Genomic DNA, 11,328 nt, shown 5'->3' on the forward strand with positions numbered 1-11,328 from the left:
ATGCATCTCTCCTGAGAGGTGTTCGCCATGCTAGCCAAACAGAGCAAAGCAGAGCCAGTATTGCAAACAAGCAGAGAAAGCCTGTCGTCTTAATGCTCACTGCTGGCTTCTAGAAGCATCTGCTTGGCCACTATGGGGAAGCAGGGCTGTAGCTGTAGTGGTTTGAGCAACTGGGTTCAATCCCCAATGGCGTCTGGGTAGGGCTGGGAGTGGCTCCGTGCCTGAAATCACGCAGAGCCCGGGTGTTGCTGGACTACAACCCCCATCACCCATGACCACTGGTCCTGATAGCTGGGGATGATGGGAGTTGTAGTCCAACAGCAACCCAAGATTGAGAAAGGCTGGTGCTGACGATACAGAGCTAAAATGGAGCCATCATCTGCTTTCTGTTTCTAAACAAAATGCTGGAATAGATAGTCTGAGACAGGACGGCTCCCTTTTTGTCCTCGTAGCATGATGACGCTTCCTTGTAACAACTGACCCTCTTGTCTTGACACACTTAATGTTGTTCACAGAAAAGGCGACAAGAGTCCAAAATTGTATTTTATTTCCCCTTCTCACTGTTCTTCCGCAAATGCGTGCTACACTTTTGCTCTTCCCATCCTCACAAATGTGCTCCATCCCAGTTCCTCCCTCAGTTGAACTACACAGTCTCTTTTATTTCAAACCTCGGATAACGGTGTTTTTCTGTCACACCGGCAAATGAAAATGAAAAAGGGGGAGAGGGTGGGTGGGTTGAAAGAGAAAACAGCAGAATTGGTACATTTTGAACTTCAGAAACCCTCCACAGTTTTTAAATCCCAAACATTTTTCCTTCTTGCTCCTCACCGTGCTCTGCCCCTTTGAAGATTTTATTTTCAAAATAGCTATTTTTAAAAAAGCTATCAGGAGTTATTTATGCCTCTCAAGCAGTCTTTTGTTTCTTATTTTCTTCACACGTGGCAACGGCTTCTTTTCCCAGGCTCTCTTTGGAGTAAAAAAACAAACAACCACTTTTTTTCTCTCTCTCTCCTTGCTCCAAGAAAATACTGAGAAGAATTTTTGACAGAAAATGCACCCTTAGTCCCGCTCCAAAGGATTCCTAGTGCTTTTCAGCTTGACTCACTTGAAGTGCATTGATAACACCGTTGATATTTTCTTCTGGTACCTGTAGTGGGGGGAAGAAAGAACAACCACCCCTGAAAACCAGGACGCTACATTTTGATAGAAATTCAGACTTCTAGATATGATAAATTATAGGCCAACTGTCATAAATGCAACATTGCAGGGTGCCCAGAATAGATGGACAGAATGTTAAGATGATATCTAGCATTAGCTTTGCGGAGTCAGGTTCACTTATTTGTTTCTAGTCCTTGGACCACGGCAAAACCAAGTTTAACAATACAGTGGTACCTTGGTTCTCAAACGCCTTGGTACTCAAACAACTTGGAACCCAAACACTGCAAACCTGGAAGTAAGTGTTCTGGTTTGTGAACTCTTTTTGTAAGCCGAAGGTACTCCATTTTGAGTGTTACGCTTCCGATTTGAGTGTCACACTTCCGTTTTGAGTGTTACACTGAGGTCTGTTTTTGCTATTTATTTTGTGGTTTTGTTTTTGTGACTGTGTGGAACCCAGTTCAGCTACTGATTGATTGATTGTGTGACTGCAGTACATTGTTTGCTGCTTTCATTTTATGGATCAATGGTCTCATTAGATAGTAAAATTCATGTTAAACACAGAATACTCAAGTTTGCTTGGGAAAGCACACCTTGCCCCCTTGGAAAAAAAAGATGCCCATTTCGAAATGACTAAAAAGAAAGAAAATGCAAGTTACACACATCTGAATTAAAATAAACCTAACATTCTGATTCTCCCTGGGGAAACACAGCAATCTCTCTTAAGAACTTTCTTCTTTTGTCAATCACTGCCGAAAGAGAATGTGCAGTTCTCGTATGTATCCCCATCCACCCTAAAACCGTGTCCCAGATATTGCTCTCTCACATCACAATCAAGAGTAGACCCATCCAAATCAGTCCAGCCACTTCAATGGCTTCTTTGGGTTATCACCCATAATTTTTAATTAATAATGGGTACAATCCTATAGGTCCCCGAGAGGACAATTAAGGGCCATAGGACATGGCAGAGAAGCACTTTTTTAAAAGCTTTCCCTTGGCTGCTGCCAGAAAAAGCCCCACCAAGGCGGATATCCAACTGGTGGTGTTCTACGAGTGGCAAGGTGTTGGGTGTGTTGCAGAATCACAGAATTGTAGGGATGAACCACTTTCAACTATGGGGGTGTTCAATAACTGAATGCTCCTCCATATAAAAACAAACAACGCCCCCAAACAACAACAATAACAGCACTCTAACTAGGCCCTGCATGCAGAAATACAGAGTGCCAAGGACAAAAGGAAGCAGACTTTTGTCCATCCACCTTAGTATTGCTTACATGGACTGGCAGCATCTTTGTAGAGTTTCAGAGAACCTCCCCAGTCCTCTCTATAAATCCCAGGAACTCAGCTTGGGACTATACATTCAAAGCAAGCACTTTGCCACTGAGATCTATGACTGGATGTTACTCTATTTTTCTCCCTGAGCAGCTAGTTTTCTAGGTGCAAGAAATACTTTTTGGACCCTGATGTCAGGCACACCCCCTCCCCGCCACCTCCAAAGTGGCATAGCCCAGACACAGGCTTATCACCCCAGTGTGAAATAAGCCCATGTGTGTTAGCTTTAGGAAGGCTCTTATGGGCTTATCTTATCAGCGTGGTTAATGTTTAAGGAAATAAACCAAGTGGATGTAACCATTTGACCTTCGCTATCTGAGATGGTGTTGACTTTTTTCCTTTTTTAAAAAACAGAGTACACATTGGAGTTTCCAGGCTAGAAAAGAGGCCGGTGCCAAAAAATATATAAACAAAACAAAAAAAATCTGACCAGAGGAGGAGAAAAGCTGGGATTTGCTGCCTGAGCTTTTAATGGGTTAGAAGGTCAGGGCTCTCTCCGAAAGAGGCTTAATGTAGGAAAGGTAATGGGCAGCATCATGGGGATTGTTATTTTTTTGGGGGGGGGCAGTGAGGGGAGAGACTCTTAAACACAGCATGCGACTTGGCACACACATTAAAACACATTAAAACAAAAGACCCTAACAGCGTCACTAGTCTGCTGCCAAAGATATTTTATCGCTGGTGGGTGGGATGTCCAAAATGGACCTTCTCTTTCTCCACAGGGAAGAGCTTCAGCTCAGTGGCCGAAGGTTTGCTTTGCATGAGGAAATAAGGAGCCAAGTTCAATCCCTGTATAAGGGCAGGTTTTTGTTTACTACACCTGGTGTCTGCAGGTGAAGCTGGGAGATTCCCTACCTGAAACCCTAGAGAGCCACTGCCAGCCAGGGTATTATTATTATTATTATTATTATTATTATTATTATTAAATTTACATACCACCCTTTATCAAAAGACCCCAGGATGGTGTAGATCATTAAGAACAAATTCAAGGAACGTGATAATAAAAACATAATCTGAAGCATAATAAAAAACAGCAAATAAAATAATAACAACAATAATATTAATAATAGCCCCCACATAGAGGCCATAGATTATTTAATGGCCAAAGGCCTGGGTAAATCTTTAGGTGACAAGCGAAACGTTCCTCTTTTCCTAAGGCCTTTGGCTAATTAAACAATCTATGGCCTTTTAAACTGCAGGGAGGGTTATTTGTTGCTATGTGATTATTGGATGAAGGGCAGTATAGAAATTTTAACAACAACAACAACAACAACACAATGCCCTAGTAAAGCTTGCCTGAGCAGCCTCTGCTATTCCCTCTCGATGGACCAATGGTCTTGGTTTAACAGTAGCATCCTGGGACTTACCAGTGCATGATCAAACTTAAAGGTACTGATGTAATAGGCTGGGATGTCTGCTGCTGCCAACGGTTCAGAAATCTGTGCCACAATTCCACATTCATCTGGGGGAAAGAGGAGGAGAAAACAACAGCTCATTACAAACTCCTGTGTTAGCCGAGGAAAGATGCAATGGGGCCACAGACATTCCCGCTTTGGGAACCAGGATTAGATTACTATAATCTTCTTTCTGCAGGGCTACCCAGGGTGACTAGTCTGGAAAGCCTCAACTTGTTCCAAACACAGAGGAGCAGAGGCGCCAGCTTCTCTACAGAGGAATTGAGGGGGCTCGGAGTGAAGTTGCGCAATGTCCTGACGTCACGCGTGTGACGTTGTGAGGAGCCAGACAACCTCTGATCATTGAGGGTGTCTGGCTCCCTCAAAAAATTCATGGGGAGGAGGGGGTGCAAAACTGCCTTGGTCCAGGGCCAGATTTAGGTTTGATGAGGCCCTAAGCTACTGAACGTAATAGGGCCCTTTATATGTCCAGCTGTCCTTTGTCAACAACAAATTGTCACTTGTTTTGTTTGTTGAATATATGCTATATGGCAATTTATGGACCTAATAGGTATCTAAAGCCATTTGCACCCAACAAAATATGTATTTTTTCAAAGTAATGGTTGAACTGAAATACAATTAAGTATATTAATAGTGAAATAATTATTAAGCTCTAACCTAAAATGATTGGGGCCCATTACTTATATCGCAGGAGCCTACACAACACAAAACACTGTTGCTGTATGTAGGTTTTATTTTATTTGTTTTTTTATCTTATACAGTGGTACCTCGGGTTAAGAACTTAATTCGTTCTGGAGGTCCGTTCTTAACCTGAAACTGTTCTTAACCTGAGGTACCACTTTAGCTAATGGGGCCTGCCGCTGCCGTGCAATTTTTGTTCTCATCTTGAAGCAAAGTTCTTAACCAGAGGTACTATTCTGGGTTAGCGGAGTCTGTAACCTGAAGCGTCTGTAACCTGAAGCATCTGTAACCTGAGGTACCACTGTATTTTGAAAATGTACATCCAGGTTTTTTCCCCTTTTAAATTTTTTGGGGGGGCCCTCCCAAGAGAGTGGGTCCCTAAGCTATAGCTTGTTCAGTTTATATGTAAATCTGGCACTGCCTTGGCCCCTAGGAGTTGGCGCCTATGCCAAAGAGGGCGCCCTGTTGGCTCCTGCAGTCACAGGTCCTTCAACTGGCGGTGAAGCGAGCGTCAGGAATGAGTTTATCTGAGAAACAGAGGCTTTGAGAAGATCCTCTGTTTACTGCAGGGATTTGTTTGCTCTCTGCTCTTGGCATTTCCTGTTGCACAGAGCCATCTGCGAAACCGTGAGGTGCATAATCTTTATGGTGAGGATCATGAGAGGGGAGGCCAGGGGGTATACAGCCTGCTGACTTGCTGAGGTGGGAAGGAGGGGGAAACGGAATGGAGTACCATGGCTGGGCTAGAAACAATGGAGTATCGTGGGAAAGGGCATTGTGTTGCTCGTCCCCCTGGTAATGATCCGTACCGCTTGGATGAATGGGACTTCCCATGTTGAGGGAGAGGTGCCCCATATCCCAATGAGCAGAAGAGAAGGATTGCAGCCCGACTCCTGCCTTACTCTGTATACCCCATGTTCCCTGATGGATATATGGACAGGGAAACGACAGGCAAATCCATTAGCTTCTCAGTAAATCCCACCTCAGCAAGTCAGCCTCTAAGGCACAACCTACCGAATCCCAGAGGCTGCCCTCCAATCCGGACCATCTTCCAGAGTTCTCCCGATGCACTTGTAAACAACAAATTATTAGGAAACCTTTTAAAAAGAGAGAGAACAGGAAAATAAGGTTTTAGTCCGTCCTGCTGTATTAGAAAGAACTCGAGAAACCCAGCACCCATTTATGCACCCAGGGAGGCCTATGGCATCTTTGATGCAAGATTTTTAGATTTAGGGTTGTTGCCAGCTAAAGTTTACTATGTGCACCACCTTGAACTCTTCGAAGAAAAAGGTGGCCTATGAATGCAATCAAACCATCTACCAACCCAAAAACTGTTTTGCCACCCCTGCCTCCTTTAAGAGGAAGGGCGGGGTATAAATTTAATAAATAAACATATACCGTATTTTTCGCTCTATAGGACGCACCTTGTTTTAGAGGGGGAAAACAAGAAATAAAAATCTCTCCCTCTCTGCTCAGCGCCCCTTCAGTGAAGCGGCAGGAGAAACGGAGCCCCTTCCATTTCTCCTCCCGCTTTGCTGAAGGGGTGCTGCGCAGAGAGGGAAAGCTGTGCAAGGCCTCTCCAGCGAAGCAAAGCCAGGAGAGCAAGAGGGATCGGTGCGCACCGACCCCTCTCGCTCTCCAGGCTTCAGCAAAAGCAACGCGAAGCCTCCGGAGCGAAGTGGGAGCACTCCCACTGCCCTTCGGAGGCTTCGCGTTGCTATCGCTGAAGCCATGGAGCCTGCATTCGCTCCATAAGACGCACACACATTCCCCCTTAATTTTTGGAGGGGAAAAAGTGCATCTTATAGAGCGAAAAATACAGTAACTAATGCAATGACACTCAGTGGCTTGCAAGACATGGCCAATATAAAATTCTAAAGCCACATATATTCCGGAGTAAAAGATCCCACCTGCTGCTCTTTCTTCTGTTCCCCAGAAGAATTCGAACCCAGATCCCGCAAAAGACCACCCCAAAGTGCTGTTTTCCCTGGAATGTTCCTGAAGGCATCTCCTCTCCCAGGAACCCATCCCTCACGTCCACCCTTGGTGTAACTCCCTTGCACCATTCCGGCTTGCTTTTTGACAATGGCTTCCATGTTCTGGGATGGGTATATGAAGCCTGTATGTATTCCGGGGCTCTTTTAAGTTACTTCAGGAGCCAGCTGGATTTTTGGCATTCATGTGGGCGCTGTGTATTTGAATGGGGGCACATGCGAGGTCTCCTAATAAATGCTCAAGGCCCAGTGAATAGGATTTATGAAGCCGGTTCTCACCTTTTCTGCGTCTGTACATCCATCACCAAAGAAATGTAACCCTCAATGAGGGAGAATGAGAAAAAGCGAATGTGTCCAGAGTCTTCATTGCCCACCATAAAATCTTTTACTCTGTGGAGGAAGGGAGAACCAAATTTGGGAACAATTTATATGCTGCTTGATTCTGCCCAAAGCAGTTTACAAAAAGAATAAAGTGTCAAATTTAATACAGTTAAAAACAACTATAAACAAAACTGAAATCAACGACAAGCTAAAAGCCAGATTAAAACGCATGCCATCATTCTACATACCTTGCCTAAACAAAAATTTTTTTTTGCCGGTGGCAGGAAGAATACAGAGGCAAGGAGCTCCAAAGTGCACCCTAAAAGATCAATAGCTGTGGAACAGGTATCATGTGGCACCCCTTCTTTCAAGAAGCTTCCGGCAGAGTTCCTGGCAATCCCAGGGCGTCGTGAAGGGAAATTGTCTCAAGTGGGTTAAGTCCAAAGGCATTTCTTGTAAGGTTTAAGGAAGCTTCCTTCTCCCTTGTGCCCCCACCCCAATTCCCTGGTTTGAACTTACCCATTGGAGTAAAACATGACATCCATAAGGAGTGTAGCAACCGAAGGGAGGGTATCTGGGTCCAGGCTGGTGACACAGAACATGTTACTTGGGCTGGAAAGTGGGTGGATGACAGGCCTCTGAACTGAAAGAGAGGAAGAGACACACAGATGTAAAAGACAGAGGGTTCCGTCCTGCAGGAATGATAAGAAGTTATTTCTGCTGCGGCAGCTTGCGCTCGTTGGGACTGGTAGGGCTGGAGGCAGGGAGCCTAGCGCATCAGTAGAAACTCATCATGCAATAGATGGCGCAGTTCTTCACACAACAGAGTTACCAGCAACCTGCTGAGGCATTCTCTTCTGCAACCACATTCTGCTGCAGCAAAACATTGGGAACAAGGGTACTGCTTCACCGTGGCACGATGTTGGATGGTGCCCCCCCCAAAGGAAATTGGCATACACCATTAAAAGGGGTCTTGGTTTGCAATGGACTGTGACCAGAAAGAGAACACTGATCCCCGTAAAACTGGGGACAGGTGGCAAACTGGAGGGGAACCATACCCAGTTTCGGTTTCATAAATCCGTTTGTTATCCCGAGGCTGTCGGCTGCCACCGCCTCCCCGTTCACGACCCTGAGGATGGTGAATTCAGAAGCCAGCGTGTGCGTCACAAAGGGCAGGTCCCGCTCACGTATCTGAGAAGAAGAAGAAGAAGAAGAAGAAGAAGAAGAAGAAGAAGAAGAAGAAGAAGAAATCGGCTCATGAGAAAAACAAAGACACTGTTGCTATTATTTTAATTCATTGCCTGCCCTTCACTCTAAGCTCCCAGGCTGGGGTTACTGTGGGACAATCCGCCTCATATAACCAACATGCTTAAGTCTAATTCATGCATGAAGCCCCTCACCAGGAGTGCCAGCTTGGCCTTGCGACTGTGGGTGCCCAGGGCTGTGGGTGCCATGCAGGACGCATGGCCCTGGCACCAAAATCTGTGGGTGCCCAGCCCCCTCATGGGGAATTTTGTGGCCCCAAGGAGTCGGCACTTATGGCCCATATCAAACAGGACCATGGACAGAGATTGCTTGGATGGGAGTAAGGGCATGAGTGTTTTTGCCGGGCTGACCCAATACGTTTTGATACCTGAGGTGAACCACAGAATGGTGCGCCTCCCTCTCAGGGGGGAGAGATCAGGAACAAGGGGAATAACAAGGGGAATAAAGATCTACACTGGAATCTGCTGCTCTGCGGATCTTGCTGCCTGAGGCAGTTGCCTCCCCTTGCCTTATGGGTGTGCCAGCCAGGTATGTATGCATATGTCTTTGTTTCCCCTGTCTAGGAAGAGTGGTGCATGATCTAGTTATCTCCCACTTGGACTACTGCAATGTGCTCTACATGGGGCTACCTTTGAAGGTACCTTTGAAGGTGACCTGGAAACTGCAATTAATCCAGAATGCGGAGGCTAGACGCAACTGGGAGTCGCCACCGGGATAACACCGGTCCTGAGAGATCTCCCTAAATGGCCTCGGCCCAGTATACCTGAAGGAGCGTCTCCACCCCCATCGTTCTGCCCAGACACTGAGGTCCAGCGCCGAGGGCCTTCTGGCAGTTCCCTCATTGCGAGAAGTGAGGTTACAGGGAACCAGACAGAGGGCCTTCTTGGTAGTGGTGCCCGCCCAGTGGAACGCCCTCCCTTCAGATGTCAAGGAAATAAGCAGCTATCTTATTTTTAAAAGACACCTGAAGGCAGCCCTGTTTAGGGAAGTTTTTAATATTTAATGCTGTATTGTTTTTAACACTTGATTGGGAGCCTCCCAGAGTGGCTGGGGAAACTCAGCCAGATGGGTGGGGTATAAATAATAAATTATTATTATTATTATTATTGGAAGACACTGGAGCTCCAATCTTCCTGGCTCCTAGACAGGCCCTGATTCAGGCAGGTGCTTCCATAAGCTTCCCCACTCATGCACAGATAGCAGGATACTTCCCTGGTTCATTGTCTACTCTGCTCCTAGGAACCCCCATACCCCCACTACACTTTTCTTAACATCCAGAGCACAAAAGCTTCCTCAGACCATTGTGCATTTGTAGTCGTCCTAAAGACGAAAAAAGAAGGTATTGCCTGGTGTGGAATACTTCTTAAGGACCTAAAGAGCTTCCTTTCCTTTCCCCCATTTTTGTTTCGAAAAACAACTGGCTATCAGTGGTTCAAAAGCAGCTGAAGTGCAAAGCTGCAACATTTCTGACGCCTCAGCACTCTCACACATGATTTTACAGGCATGTGCCAAGAGGGGTCCAGCCGCCTACTAAGGACAGACAGAAGTTCAAAAAACTCTGGGATGCTGAGTGCTGCAGGAAGGACAAGGGAGAGGGCTTGCACTAAGCAAGGTATCCCCAAAGGCAGCACACAGGGACCACAGGATGAGGGCTATCACTGATTAGGAGCAGAGCGAGTGCCCCGTTTTCTGAGTAAAGTGCAAGCTAGAGTAATTGGGTGTGCAGGACTGATGTTGTGCCACAGTCAAATCCAGAGGCTTCCCACTGCCAACCAATACATGCTAGAAACCGCTGCAGTAAGTGCCACTTCTGACACCATGTTGCATGTCGGTTACCTGTTATCAAAATTTTAAAAATTCAGAAGTCAAGCAGAGGGTAAATAGGAAATAATTGGGGATCATTCCCTTAAAGTCATAGTCTCAGGGGAGGCCCCCCATCTGATTCCTATCAGGTCTTCTGTAGATGGAGCATGACTTCTGTCATTTCTCTGCTCACATTGTGTTTCCTTACCAGGATGAAGTCTGTCTGATAAGTAGAGAGCATGAATACTGAGATGTTCTGATCAGCCAACGGAGCTATCACTGATTTGGCAATCTTGGTCACGCCGATGGGCTGGGAGCTGGAGAAACTGCCTCCTCCGGAAACCACGTTGAGCGCCAACCACGTCGCATCCGCCACACTCAGGTGTTCTGAGGATGGGAGCTCTGAGTGTTGAGAGGGGAAAAAACCCACAACGATTACCTTCATTGGTTCATCGGTGAATATTAATTCAGCTGAGAGCTAAGAAGGGAGTTCTGAAGTGTGATTGATCTTACATTTGTTCTGGAACGTTCCATACCTGTCAAAGAACATGGTGCCTATTTGTCCCTTGCACAGCAAGCAACTTCTTGATAATGTTCTGAGAGTCTGTTTATTCTGGCAAATTCAGACAAATATGAATGACACGAAAGCAGTTTACTGTGAAACTATTTCGAAGGCAGCAGCTGTGTTCCTCCTCTGGCATTTATTTATTTTATTATATACATTATACTTCTATACTGTCCATCATCTGAGGATCGCAGGGTGGTTTACAATATAAAAACCACAAAAATATATAACACAATGTTATAAGAAAAATACTGCTCCCTTTCCCTTAGGAGAGTCAAAATGGCTTCAGGGTTGTTCTCCTGCACTATTTCAGACACGTGGTTTATATACTTATGTATGTGTTTGCCTTGTACATTTATGAACATTTATTTTATAAATATAAGACCTTAGAATTCCTATAACAACAATAAGAAACAAAACAACACCCACAGTTTAAAAAGCCATAGGTTGTTTAGTTAGCCAATAGCCGGGGAGAAGATGGATGCTTTTGCCTGGTGCCTAAAGCTATAGAATCGTAGAGTTGTTAGGGACCCCAAGGGTCATCTAGTCTGACCCCGCTGCAATGCAGGAATCTCAGCTAAAGCATCCATGGCAGATGGCCACCCAACCTCTGCTTAAAGACCTTCAAGGAAGGGGAGCCCACAACCTCCCCAGGGTGCCAACCTAACAAAGGCTCCAGGCAAGCCTTCCTGGGGAGAGCATTCCACGAACTGGGAGCCACCACTGAAAAGGCCCATCTTTATCTTGCCCCCTCCAGATCTCTTGTGGAGGAGGCTCGCGACGAAGGACCTCAGAT

At 45.7% G+C, this 11,328-nt stretch overlaps 1 protein-coding gene across 1 annotated transcript; it reads right to left on the minus strand.

Moving 5' to 3' along the window:
• Positions 1–530: 530 nt before the first annotated feature.
• CASTOR2 (cytosolic arginine sensor for mTORC1 subunit 2) lies at positions 531–10,427 on the minus strand. The gene is made up of 7 exons (XM_082242433.1): positions 10,176–10,427; positions 7,957–8,089; positions 7,418–7,541; positions 6,857–6,967; positions 5,598–5,680; positions 3,855–3,949; positions 531–1,147 (listed from the first exon to the last, which is right to left on the minus strand). Exons 1-7 carry the CDS (start codon positions 10,410–10,412, stop codon positions 1,082–1,084), a joined length of 849 nt encoding a protein of 282 aa, XP_082098559.1. The 5' UTR covers positions 10,413–10,427; the 3' UTR covers positions 531–1,081.
• Positions 10,428–11,328: the final 901 nt, after the last annotated feature.

Source organism: Podarcis vaucheri, assembly GCF_965113315.1.
Source record: "Podarcis vaucheri genome assembly, contig: HAP1_SCAFFOLD_341, whole genome shotgun sequence".
NCBI lineage: Eukaryota > Metazoa > Chordata > Lepidosauria > Squamata > Lacertidae > Podarcis > Podarcis vaucheri.